Source organism: Orcinus orca, chromosome 4 (assembly GCF_937001465.1).
Source record: "Orcinus orca chromosome 4, mOrcOrc1.1, whole genome shotgun sequence".
Lineage (NCBI taxonomy): Eukaryota > Metazoa > Chordata > Mammalia > Artiodactyla > Delphinidae > Orcinus > Orcinus orca.
In genome coordinates this window covers 153511305-153525447 of record NC_064562.1, presented here as the reverse complement: position 1 = coordinate 153525447, position 14143 = coordinate 153511305, and the positions used below count along the sequence as shown (strand labels likewise).

The window sequence follows — 14143 nt, the reverse complement described above, 5'->3', positions numbered from 1 at the left end:
ATCTACTTAACAAATACAAAATTTGAAAAATGTACAAATACAATAATTAGCAAATTCAAAATTGTCAAGGCCCATATGTCATCTAAGCATACCCATTTTCTGATGGTTATAGCTAAAAAACTCCATAAACATCACCTAAAATGTGAAGTCTTTAGACAGGCATTCCACATTACAAGCAGGTAATACATTTTTGGAGCAGTAATATTTCTTGAAAGTAGTGTCTAAATCTTCTCTTTTCTCCATAAAGCTTACTTAGTATGTAACAGAGGTCACATATAAACTAGGCACTCAAGAATCATTTGATGTAATAACTGATAAATAAGCTACTTCAAATTATTTTACCTCAACTCTTAAAATAATTTCTAATTGTCCAAATACTACACTTGTATCCCAACCAATAGAATCCAACACTTAGGTATTTTCACTCTTAAGAAATTGATTAAAATAGTGTTATACATCATCTGAGCAACCACTTCCATGGAATTTTGAAATTTCATTTTGAAAGACATTCATTATATGTAAGTCAGACTGAAGTCAAAGCACTGCTGAGATCTGTCCTGAAGATATGTTGAATCCCTAGGACCCAACCGCTAAAATGAGCAATGGCCAATGGAGACTTGACATTCTTTGTGGTACAAGCAGGAACATTAAAATTTAAGTCTCGAAGTCTACAGCAGGGAATTATGGGTGAATACAGTTTGAGTGGCAGAATTTTACTTCATAGACAAATATGAGGGGACTTAACTATTCCATTTATTAAGGTCTACAGCTTTAACAATGCTGATTCAAAGTCCTACAAATTTTTAAAATATTTAACAGCAGAAATTTCTATCTCTAAAAAAAAAAAAGATACAATTAACTCTGTAAAAAATATCTGCATTATATAATAATGCTTTTTCCCTGTAACTTAAAAGTTACCAGGACTAAGTGCCACCAAGCAAATGTTCAAGTCATAAAAAGCACTGGGACTTTGAACAAACATATAATAAACCAAATTGATATAATACTTGAATTCATTAAATGAAACGTTCCATTGACCTCGAATTTAAAATTTTCAGTGTTTATTAGCTATATTCTCCTCCTAATATATAAAATATTAAAACACAGCACGTGCAGTAAAGATTTCATTTTCAATCTTCAAGACCAACAGCCTTAATCTTTGACCGGTTTTCTAAATTCTCCACAATATCTTTCAGATAATCTTCATCTTTAAAAAAATATACATATAATTCTCTTTCCATTTGATGCAGTTTATTAGATGCCAAAATTTTTCTTTTTGTCTTCACATCAGCAAGAATATCAGTAAGAAGATGATTTAGCTTATTTAGCTGAGATTCAACTTGATGAAACTGCTCCATTAACTCCTAAAAGGAAAACAGTAATGTTTTTAATTCAAGAGCTCTATTCATACTACCAATTATAAATTTAAAATGTAATTTACATAAGAAGAATCTAAATGATATAATGATTATTCCCACAATCTCAACAATAAATGAACCTCAATTAAAAATCCATAGCAGGGGGTACTTCCCTGGTTGTCCAGTGGTTAAGACCCCGAGCTTCCACTGCAGCGGGTTGGGGGGGGGGTTCCATCCCTGGTCAGGGAATTAAGATCCCAATGGCCGCGGGCCCCGGGCAAAAAAAAAAATCCATAGCAGGATTAATAAAAAGTCTATGTATTGATAAGACCCACTGCAACCACTTCCTATAGGCAATTTTAAGTGATTCAAAGCAAACTCCTACTCCCTGAAGAGTACTTGATATGTAAACTGTTCTGCATATTCATACATTCAAATATTACTGAATGCCCACCACGCACCAAGCACTGTTTTAGAGTATACAAATAGAAGAATGAGCACCATTTCCTTCCTGGAACTTACACTCTGCTTAAGTAATCAAACCTTGTTTTAGCCTAAGCTGTTTACTCTAGACATCACAGGTTCTGAGAAAACCTTGAAATGAAGCAATTACCAATATAAAAGAATTACCTTAACAAAAATCTCATTTTTCTTTTTTCACATTGTTACAGAAGATGGAACTATATGTGACATTCAACAGTCCTGACTTACCGTGTAGTTCTTCTCAAAAACCTAGACATGCTGGACCCTTCACAGTTAATAATTGAAATTCTTCACTTCTTAACATTAAAAGCAGTTTATTAACAAGTTTCCATGGCCTTCTAGTCATGTATTCTACTCCTATAATTTTTCAGCCAGTATTACCAAAGAGGTTCTCAGAAAATCTGTAGCTGTAACTACACCTCAACCTCCCACAGCCTCTCAGCATGGTCCACAGCATGGTAATCACCTGGGGGAGTTTGTTAAGAATAGTTTCCTGCACCTCATTCTACACTAAATCACTCTGCAACAGGGCCAGAAGCTACATTTCAACAGGCTCCTTGGTGATTCTAACGTACAAGTTCATGAATAACAGCTTCACACCTGTCATAAATGCCAGTTCCAGAGAGTATTTCTTAAACTAACTACATTAAAAAAAAAAATCAAGTAATATCCACATTAATTGGTCTCTCTTTGAGGAAAAACTCTGTAAACTTGAATACAATCAGAAACATCTAACCTTTAGTTTCAATACTAAAGATCTTAACAGTTACTAAAATAATACTCCTACAAATACTGAAAAATATTCAACTTCATTAATAAAAATGCAAGTTAAAATTCATATGGATGACACTTTATACCTCACTGGGATAGGGAAAAACATTAAATAATGATACCCAATGATATTATAGTGAAATCACCATATTTTAGTGATTCTAGGATGGAATCTTTCACATTTTAATATAACTGAAATCAACATGCACTGTACAATCAAGAGCATCATGTAACTGTTATTGACCAGACACTCATTAGAAGCACTTTATCACCAATATTTTATTTTTTGCCATGCCACAAGGCTTGCAGGATCTTAGTTCTCCCAACCAGGGACTGAACCTGCGCCGCCTGAAGTGGAAGCGCCGAGTCCTAACCACTGGACCGCCAAGGAATTCCCTCACCAATATATATATATTTTTTTATTATGGTAAGAACACATAACATGAGATCTCCCCTCTTAAATTCAGGAGTACAATACGGTATTGTTAACTACAGGCACAATGTTGTATAGCAGATGGCTAGAACTTGTTCATTTTGCATAATCGAAACTTTAGACCTGTTGATCAACAACTTCCCATCTGGCAACCACCATTCTACTCTGTGCTTCTAATAAATCTACTTTAGATGCTCATATAAGTGGAATCATGCACTATTTCTTCGTGACTGGCTTATTTCACTTAGCATAATCTCCTCAAGGTTCACCCTTGTTGTGGCATTTTGCAGTTCTCTTTTTCTAAGGCTAAATAATATTCCATTGTATGTGTGTACTATATTTTCTTTATCCATTCCTCCACTGATGGACTTTTAGGTTGTTTCCACAGCTTAGCTATTATGAGTAAGTGCTGCGATGAACATGTGAGTGCAGACATCTCTTTAATATCCTGTTTTCATTTCCTTTGGATATATACCCAGAAGTAGGATTACAGGATTATAACAGTAGTTCTATTTTAAAAACTTTTGAGGAAATTCCATACTGTTTTCCACAGCAGCTGCACCATTTTGCATGCCCACCAAAAATGTACAAGGGTTCCAATTTCCCCACATCCTCACCAATCCTAGTCTTTTGATTTTTGATAACAGTCATCCTAACAGGCATAAGGTGTTATCTCACTGTGGTTCTGATTTGCATTTCCCTGATAATTAGATAATCGAACATCTACTCATAAACCTGTTGGCCATCTGTATTTCTTCTTTGAGGAAATGTCTATTCCAGTCCTTAGCCCATTTTAAAATCAGGTTATTAAGTTTTCTGCTATCACCAACATTCTTGATGTATAATGTGGAAAAATATTAAAAGTACTTTGAGTCAAGATATAACATAGAAGTGGACACTAAATGTGAAGCTTTAGAAACACCGTAACCATTTTAATTGGCTTTTTCCCTTTTAATGTATATTCAACAGTGATATGATAAAAACCCACACCTAAAAGGTATCTTCCAATAGGCATGAAATAAAAATTCTAAATAAGGAAATACTGTGTCAGTTTAACTGAAAAAGTTTTTTCTTTCTTAGAAATTCATGAAATTATGGTGTATCATATGATAAGTGGTGTCTAGCAGACATTTAATAGTGCTGGTGACATTGTAAGTAGGTACAACTCCTTTGAAAAGCAATATGGCAGTATCAAAGGCCAAAAAATAATGTGTATACCCAAGAAATCCAATAATTCTACTTCTAAGACTTCATCCAAATGAATGTATCAAAAAAAAAAAAGAAAGTATCCAACAACAAAAAGCTATATACACAAGATATACATGATCTCATTCAAGAGCAAACAAAAGAAAAAAACGAAGACTATCAAAATACTCCAAGATGGTGGACTGGTTACACAAATTATGACACAGTAATTAAATCAAGAGTATTATAAACTTTAAAAATTAAAATCGTTTAGCATGGATATGTTTATTTCATAAGGCTAAGTATAAAGGAAGAACATGAAAGATACATTAAGTAAAGGAAAAAAGCATTCACCTTGCAAATACTAACCAAAAGAAAGATAGCATAGGAATATTAATATCAGACAAGAGAACATTAAGACAAAAAGCACAACACAGGGTCATTATATAATGCTCAATGGTTCAATTCACTGCAATTTAAGTCTACCAGAATATTTCACTGCGATTTTAAATTTGGATGTAACTTATAAAATAAACTCAAATATAAAGAAAAAACTGACAGAACTACAAGGAGAAATTTTCAAATCCACCATCATGGGATTTTCACATAATTGTTTAAAAAATCAAGAAGATAAAAATCACTAATAGGAGACTTTAAAAAACTAATCACAAAAAAAAACTAATCACAAATATCACTTCACATCCATTAGGATGACTGTTACATATGTTTTAAAAAGGGAAAATAACAAGTGTAGGCGAGGACATGGAGAAACTGGAACCCTGGTGCAGCTGCTGTGGAAATGTTCGGCAGTTCCTCAGAAAGTTAAACAGAGACTTACCACATGACTCAGCATCCACTCCTAGGTATATACCCAAAAGGAATGAAAACAGGGACTCAAGTACTTGTACAACAATGTTCACAGCAGCATTCTTCAAAACAGCCAAAAGGTGTAAACAACCCAAGTGTCTATTAAACAGATGAACAGATAAAATGTGATGTATACACACAATGGAATACTCAGCCGCAAAAAGGAATAAAATTCTCACACCTCATGCAATATGGATGATACTTAAGGACATTATGGTAAAATAAGCCAAACACAAAAGGACAAATATTATACAATTCTACTTACATGAAGTACCTAGAGTAGGCAAATTCATAGAGACAGAAACTGGAATAGAGTTACCAGGGATGGGGGAAAGGAGGAATGGGGAGTTAATATTTAACAGGCACAGAGATTGGCCCATTTGGGATGAGGAAAAAGTTCTGGAAATGTATGGTGTCATGGTTGCACGACACTGTGAATGTATTTAATGTCACTGAATTGCACACTTTAAAGTGGTTAAAATTGTAAATTTTACACTTTGTGTATTTTACCACAGTAAAAAAATTATTTAAAAAAACTAATCATAAGCCGCCTTATTTCAAGAAAAGTAAGCTAGTTACTCAGATCAATTCTTCTATAGGAAAAAATGTGAAAGGTGAAATGAAGTACTTAGTCAAACAAAACAAAAGCTTCCTAAAAGCAACAAAGAGGTAACAAGACATTAAAAGAAACTACAAGACCATAAAACAATGCAGGTTGGTAAGGGAGCCCAGGAGGTGCTTATTCAATTGCCAATCTTGGAAAATCAGAATCCATGATTCCTGGGAGAAAAATCAAAGTCCAAGGTCCACAGAAGGTGGGAAGTCAAACAGGAGACTCTTCATAATAAACTAAGGACTCCAAGGACACCAACAATCTTAAGATCAGGATGGCCAGAGGTGGAAGAGCCCTTGGTTAGAATTACAGCCCAGATAGGAGTCACCTGGGTCCTCCGAAAACAGAGTCTGAACCCAGTTTATGGTTCAGAAGTGGTGGTGCCCAAAATATCTAACAAAACATACATGAAGGCAGAAGGCATTTAAGGATCCTTTTGTTATCTCATAATGTAAGGGGGTCCCTTCACCAGAAAGATACTGATTTTAAATTTGTATGCCTCAATAAATGGTGATGGGACAATCTGGTTATTCATAGGGAAAAAATAAAAATAAAATGAGAACTCTACCTCTCATGTCATACATAAAAATAAACTCCTGGTGGATTAAAGAACTGAACTTGAACAGCATAACTTTAAGATAAAGTAAAGGGGACTATCATTATCATATTATGGGCAAACCTGAACAAGATATAAAAAAGGGCAAACTTTAAGAGTGATTAAATTACATGACATTAAAACATCAAAAAAAAAAAAAGCCAAAAATAAACTAACAGGAAACAGTAAAAAAGAAAAAAACAAGCCACAAATAGGGAGCAAATATACATAACACACATCACTGACAAAGGACTGGTATTTGAAATACATAAATAACTCCTACTGAAAGGGGGTTCAACCTCCCTAACCATCAGAGAAATGCAAATTACAATCTCAACGGGACGCTATTTTACATCTCTACAGAGTGAGAGAAAATTATAAATCAGACAGTGCTACGTGATGAACAGGATATGGATACATATCATCTCTTAAACATCGCTGGTACAATATGATACAACCCCTTTAGAAACCAGTTTGATGTACACTGTAAAACTGAACCTGTTATCTAGCAATTCCACGCCTGTGTGAGGGGACAGCGAGTGATGTGTGAGTGTGAGAGTGTGTGTGTGTGTGTGTGTGTGTGTGTGTGTGTAGGCATGCATCTACAAGACATGCAACAAGACTATACATAGCTGTATGATCTACAACAGCAAAAACTGGAAATAATCTAAATGTCTGTCAACAGAACAGATAATTGTGGAATTTCACATAAGAGAATACTAACTATACAAAAGAGAAAACTATAAATGAGCTATAGCTTTACAAATATCAACATGGATGAATCTCAAAATCATATTAAGAAACAAGCAAGTTACTAAAGAATACATTAATACAATCTATATAAAATTCAGAAACATACAAAACTAAATAACACATGGTCTGTATTATAAACAAAAGAAAGCGAATGACAAAATTAAGCGTAGTAGTTACTCTTTGAAGAAGAGAGGAGAATGCTATTAGGAGGAGCACGCTATTACTAAGTGTACAGAGGATTTTAGAGATATAAGGGCAATCCTCTATTTACTAAGATAGGTGAAAAGAATACAGGGGTGGTTTTATTTTTCTTAATTCTTAGCATAAACATTATATATCCCTCTACATCTGAAATATTTCATAAATTTTTAAAATTGTGCACTGATCAAAACGATCTGAAAAATATATTCATGTTTTTATATGAATAAAAATGAGGTATGAAAATGTTATTAGGGCAATGAGATATGGATTAATATTTTCCTCATGTTAACATTTTCTTTAGCATCTTTTACAATGAACACTTTTTTTTTTTTTGGCAGTACACGGGCCCCTCACCGCTGTGGCCTCTCCTGCTGCGGAGCACAGGCTCCGGACGCGCATGCTTAGCAGCCATGGCCCACGGGCCCAGCTGCTCTGCAGCACGCGGGATCCTCCCGGACTGGGAGACAAACCCATGTCCCCTACATCAGCAGGCAGACTCTCAACCACTGCGCCACCAGGGAAGCCCTGAACACTATTTTTTTAAGTATTTTTAATTACTATAGCAAACACCCACCTGATCACTAAGCAAAAGCTGATTTCCTCCTTGATACAAAGCATCACAAAGCATGTCCACATCATTATTTAGTTTGGACAGAAAGAAAGAATGCTCTTGAGCAGATACTGCTAACTGCTCTTGTACCAAAGAAACGTCCTGTTTTAATTTCTCAGCCACTTCTTCCAGGTTTCCATGGGTTATAAACAATTCTTTTTTCTTATTCTCTCCTTCTAAAAGTTGATAAAGCCTAAAATGTAAGATTAAAAATTACAGAAAAAAATTCTCAAGTCAGTACAGTTTTCAAAATTATAATCCACTATATATTGGGGCATCTTTGGGGAAAGCTAACAACCTATAAATATTAATCAAACAACTAAAAACATTCCAACTAAAATACTACCTCATTACAGAAATATGTATTCTAATTACTATATCTGAATCCCCAGTTTTCCCATCTTCCAAGTTTTAGACAAAAAATTTTTTGACTTTAACTGCCATTAACCTACCTCAAACAAACATTTCAGAGGTACCTCCCTAGAAAACAATTCTTTCACAGAACACAACTATGACGTAGTAGAAACAGCAATGAACTTGAAACAGAAGACCTAGATCTGAGTTCTGGCTGCCATGTAAGACCTAAGTCAAGTCAACCTCTGAGACTTAATTTTCACATCGTAATACCTACCTAATTTTAAAGGACTGTGGTAAACTTAAAAGAGAAAAAATGAAAATATAAACAATGTAAAATGTTTAAAAAAGTAAACAGTAAAGAGCCACGTAAATAGTAATAGTAAACTTGCTACTCCAGTCATGTCCATATTTGCTTGACAAATTAAATTCCTAATGAACCATGAGGTCACTTTAACACTTCAAACATTAATGGCAGAAATGTCCTACAAGACTAATGGAAAAATGTGAGGCAGCACTTTCTACATATTTATGACAAAAAGTGCCTGCTCTTTTTCTCAGAATTTTTCTTAAATGTATTATTTTAATTATTTTAACAAGTTGCAACAGGTTTCCTAAAACAGGTTCAAGCCTAAGGCTAATTCTGCTCTTGTGGAATGTCACTACACAATTCCAGGGGGCACCATTTACACAGAATCATGAGGTCAATGCCACCTCTGAAAGTGTGCAGTGAGGCAGCCCTATCCCTGCCCTTCATTTCATTAATAAGAACACAAAGTATTAGATGATTTTCTTCTAGCCTAGAGAAAAATCAGGAGTAGGATCGAGATTTTTGAGTCCTTTGACTACTTTAGCCCTCCAGTTTCAGTATCCCCATACCATCAATTGCTTAGACATCCAGAAAAGACTGGAAGCTAGCATTCATTCTTGCTGATTCACCTTGACTAGACGCAAAAATGAAGTCTTCTCTCCTCTCTACTGCTGCCTTCTCCACATGAAGTCAATTCTCTGCTCTGCAATACTTGCTATTCACCCAGCTGTATTCAAACTTCCTGCTGTAAGTTAAACTCCTGCCCCAAATCTAAAAACATCTATCAATAAATAGCGCCTAAACATGAATAAAGACCTTGTATTGTATATTTTCAATCCTCCAACCCATCCACCTCACCTCTAAACCAGCTACTTCCAGATTTAACATAAATGAAAAAGAGAGCAAGAATTAAAAAGGAAAAAGAAACACATACGAATATAACAGAAAGGTGGAAGGAAAGAATACAAAGGCCAAAAACGGAGTGCAAAGAATTCTTTAAACGTCCACAATTTTAGTTCAAACTCTAGTATTTCACAAAAACGAATGGAAAAATAATTACTCACTAAAGAAACAATGAAGCCTACCTATGAGTAGAATAATCCTTGGTATCAATGGTATTCCTTGGATTTATCTGCTGAGATACAGATGGGTCTGTCAGCATTTCTAATTGGTGGTGGAGCATCAAATTACTTTGACTAAGTTCTTGAACCAAGTTTTCAAGCTGACGATATATGTCCAAATGCCTTCTCAATTCAATTTCATAAGATAATTGTACAAGTTCAAATGATGCCTTTTGCTTTATCAACTGATTTAAAACTAACTCTTGTCTTGCTGTGTAATAGTCTTGTTTAGCAATCTGCAGGTCGAAATCTCCCTTTACAACTGGCATATTCAATAACTGGGCATTCTCTCTTACCACAGCAGGCAAAATTTTGTCTTTTATATGAGTGATTTGTTCTTCAAGTTTCAGAATTTCACTGTTCAAGCTAGAAATTTTAGCATCCAAAATATCTTTGCCAAGAACCTACACAAAGAAAACAATTACATTTCAAACTGTAAGTATAAAGTTGAAATAGTTTTTAAATTATTTTCACTTTCCATTTTAGGTTATCAGATAGCATACTCACTAATAACTTATTTCATATTAGCAGAAGCCAAAATCACAGTTTAAAAAAGCAAAGTGTAGACTAAGCCAAGGGTAAAGCCATTATGAACTGCTAACTTTTAATGCTATTACTACCATGTAAAATACTAGACACAGTAATGGACATCTTGTCATGTTTGTCTTAATAAAAAGCACACTACTCACCGAATGCTAATGTATACTATTTAAGTTTTTCTTAAAATTAAAATAATCTCAGTAGCTATTCTCCCAGCCTGCCTGTTGATTTCAGCACTTCTACAGAATAACAGGACTTCACACATCATTCCAAAGTTTGTGTCAGTTATAGGTATTCAGCTTCAGAAAAGCTGTTATTTTTACTCAACTATCTAGTGGTTACATTACCGAGAAAGCAAGCTTCCCAAGAGTGCAGATGGCTAACTATAATACATCTATACATTCTTAGAAAAGAATCAGGGTTTCAATCCACTGAACCGGATCTCTAACTTCATTAGCACCATCCTCTGGTCAGCGCAAACAAGGCAGAAAACCCGTAACACAGCAATAAGGCTCTTTACCCATTCATCATAAAAAAGGAAATGTCAGGGTCATCTGTATCTGAACCAACACAGAATGCAAAAGTACTTTTGTTTAAAATGAACTAGATAATGTGGTCGGATTATAATTACTATTTCTGCCCTCGGCTAATATGAAGATCTATTTGTACGAAACAATGACACAGATCACAACTAAACACTGAACAAACAGAAAATAAGAGACTGTGATTCCTTATTATATCCCCATTTCTAAAGACTTTACTATCAGCATTACTCCATTATCAACAACAATTTCAATATGAATCCAGTCCCATTTCTCATGTTTACCTTGCTAGTGAGGCTATGAAGATTCTCCTCTGCCCATTTTATACTTGACTTCAGGCTCAAATTTCTTGCTTTCAAGTGAATTAACTGATGTTGAGCACAAATATATGCCAGCTGCAGCCTAGCCATCTCTAGCCGTCTCTCCTCAAGAACTTCTTGATTATCACAAATAGAGGATGCTTGTATATCTAAAAGTTGAAAATTTTCTTCGTTTGAACTTTCAACTACTTCATGTACACCTTGAAAGAACTGTTTTTTGGTATATAAGGTTAATGCTGCTGTGCTTTGCTCTTCTTGGCTTAGATATTTTTCCAATGAAAATTGAGATAAAAACACCAGTGGATCTGTCCCTTGACCCAAATTCGAATGTCTGAAGAACACCAGTAATTTTGCAACTCCATCACTAAGAGCGTGAAGCTCATTACTGATCTTAGTATTGGTAGCATTTAGAATTCGCTGACTCTGCTTCAGCTTCTTATTGGCTGCTCCTTCTCTAGCATTTAACCTCAGAGACTTGTGGCTAGTTACTGAAGCCATCAACTGGCATTTATTACGTCGCTGAATTTTCAGGTTCTTTAATTTCTGCAGAGTTTGAACCTCATCCTCTAATTTCTCCAGCTCTTTGTCATTCAGGGTAGGTGTCTTCAAATCAGAAGTTTTACAGGTATTAAGAACTTCATCCAACGCTGCTCCTTCTAGGATGGGCTTGCCTGATTTCTGAAGAATGCTAAAAGCTTCCAATTCCTCTTCAGATAATACGTTCCGTTCACTCACATTCCCACAAAACCACTTCAAAAATGATTCATTTTCAACAGTCTCAAACAACCAGTCAAAATCTTCCCCATTAAGAATATCAGCTTTGGGATAATCAATTTTTTTTAACGTTTCCACAAACTCCTTTCCACAACTCATGGTCTAACTACCCAAATTTTTTGTAACTGATAAGGCTTTATAGTGTTGATATTTAGAAAATGAATCCAAATACATACAAAACTAATTTTATGTTAAGTCCACAGAGAAGGGAGAAATATATTTTTAGACTCTATAATAATTTCTCCTGGGGGGGGAAAAAAAACAAGTGTTAGACCACAAATAGGGCGACTATATCTTTGAAAGGATGATACAGCTAAACATCACAAGATACAGTTGTAGCTGGAAAGTCTGATGAAGATAAACAATTAGAGTATTACTTAAAACAATGCAACAGTAATGAAAACCTAATTAACAAGGAAATCCTATTTTTTCCAAAGATAACACGGTTTAAAATACGTTGTATTTTAGAAAGCAGCAGTTCAGTTTTTAATTCAAAATACATGGATGTAAATATATCCAAGCCATCACGCGGCTAAGCAGCCTCCTTTCCCTGTCCTTCCTGAGAAAACAGAAATAAATATGGTAAGTTTTTTACGAGAGTCAACTAAATATTTACCTGAATAACTCAGTCAGCATCCGCATTCACGCAAGAACCAGTCAGACACGACGAACCTAGTGCAGAGAAAATCAGGCTTAAGGTTTAAGAACCACCCCCGAGTCGAGAAGGGCCAAAAGCCTGAGCAGTCGTTCAATAAAGGTACTTCAGGCATTTATTATTTTCAGCACAGGGACCACCTGTCCACGCTGCGAACTCCAAGGACGGAAACAGGAGGCACAGAGGAGGGCCCCAGTAACACATCTGCGGCACTCGGTGATTTGGGGTGATGCATTCAGCGACGACTGGGACGCGCGTCAATAAACTACTCGTCCACAGAGGCCGCCGAATCGGCGCCAAGACAAACTGCACAAACCTCAGGCGGGTGCCCGGCCGGCCTGCGGGGCTCAGGTACGCCCCCCCGCGTCCTAGCAGCGCCTCAGGGTCGGGCCTGGACGGGCGGGGCCCCGGGCGCCCCCGCCCCGCCCGCACTGGAGCCCCCCGTTTCCGGCCGCGCCCCTCGCCCCTCACTCGCGCCCCCGGCACCCCCCCCCGCACCGGAGGGAGCCCCCAGTGTCCCGCCGCTCTCCTCAACCCTCCGGGCGCCGCCCCCCGACCGCACTGGAGCCGCCAAGCTCCGGACGCTCCCCTCACCCACCCGGCCCCCACTCGCACCCCCGGGCCCTCGCCCTGCGGACAGCGACTGCGCCGCGCGGGCAAGTACCTGCGCGCCCGAAGGACGTCCCCAGGGACGCCCAGAAGAAAGACGCAGCCCGCTGACCCGCGCCGCTCCCACAGCCCCACCTCCCGCCTGATAGAACCGCGAGGCGGCCGCCACATACCTCAGAAAGCTCGGCTCGTGCCCCTCAACAGCCCGCCGCCACGCCTCGCACGGCCTCACGGGAACGCCGCCCCCCGCGCGCGCGCGCGCGCAGAAGACCGAGGTCGGGTCGCGGGGCGACCTTCTGCACAGGCGCAGGGTCGGAAGAGGCGGGGCTGGATGGGGCGGGCCCCCGGCCTGACGTCTACCAGCAGGGAGCGAGCTGATTGACTCCCTGCCTCAGGGGCGGGGCCGGGGCGCGCGAGGGGGAGGGGTGGGGTGAGGTCTGGGGGTCGCCTAGGCGGGAGGTCCGGCCTCGCACAGTCGCTGCGCCTGCACGCAGTACCCCGTTTGCACCCTCTGAGGAGCCGGCTTTCAGCCGCAGCCTCGTTGGGTCGGGAGCGCGCACCGGAGCCAGCCCCGCCCTGCCCTGCCGGCCGCCCTGTGACCGGGCAGCCTCGGCCCCGTGGCCTCTGTGTCCCGTCCTCCCCGGCCGCGGGGCCGCGCTCCCCTCCGGAGTGCGCGTGGACGAGCTCGCGGAGCGGACTTATTCGCCTCACAGCCTTTTACGATGAACGCTGTTTTGCAGGAGCGCTTAGTTACCAAGCCCTCACCTGACAATCCCATTTTCCACATACGACTTCTAAATAAAAGTTGAAACTATAACTCATGTAGACATACAGTGGATATGTGTCGGGATGGAGACGGTTTCCAAGGAGGATGCCGGAAACGGAAGATGTGTGGTCAGCGAAAGGAGCAGTGCTCAAATAAGATTGCCGAGTTTGATGCAAATCTGGTTGACGCCCTACCGTCCAATGAAACCAGACTTTTGGGGGTTATCATTTGTATTGGGCAGAATTCATTTGCATCTCTACCAGACACAAATCATTTTTAAGTT

General features: G+C 38.5%; 1 protein-coding gene across 1 annotated transcript; it reads right to left on the bottom strand.

Moving 5' to 3' along the window:
* Positions 1–1039: 1039 nt before the first annotated feature.
* HAUS3 (HAUS augmin like complex subunit 3) lies at positions 1040–13347 on the bottom strand. Its single transcript, XM_033419608.2, has 6 exons — positions 13268–13347; positions 12447–12502; positions 11021–12074; positions 9619–10058; positions 7834–8062; positions 1040–1364 (listed from the first exon to the last, which is right to left on the bottom strand). Exons 3-6 carry the CDS (start codon positions 11927–11929, stop codon positions 1131–1133), a joined length of 1812 nt encoding a protein of 603 aa, XP_033275499.1. The 5' UTR covers positions 11930–12074; positions 12447–12502; positions 13268–13347; the 3' UTR covers positions 1040–1130.
* Positions 13348–14143: the final 796 nt, after the last annotated feature.

Coding starts and splice junctions, on each gene's coding strand:
- HAUS3 (XM_033419608.2), bottom strand. CDS start 11,929: ATGAGTTGTGGAAAGGAGTTTGTGGAAACGTTAAAAAAAATTGATTAT. Junction 10,059..11,020: donor TTCATAGCCTCACTAGCAAG/GTAAACATGAGA, acceptor TTCTTTGTGTAG/GTTCTTGGCAAAGATATTTT. Junction 1,365..7,833: donor AGCTTTTGCTTAGTGATCAG/GTGGGTGTTTGC, acceptor TTTTCCTTTTAG/GAGTTAATGGAGCAGTTTCA.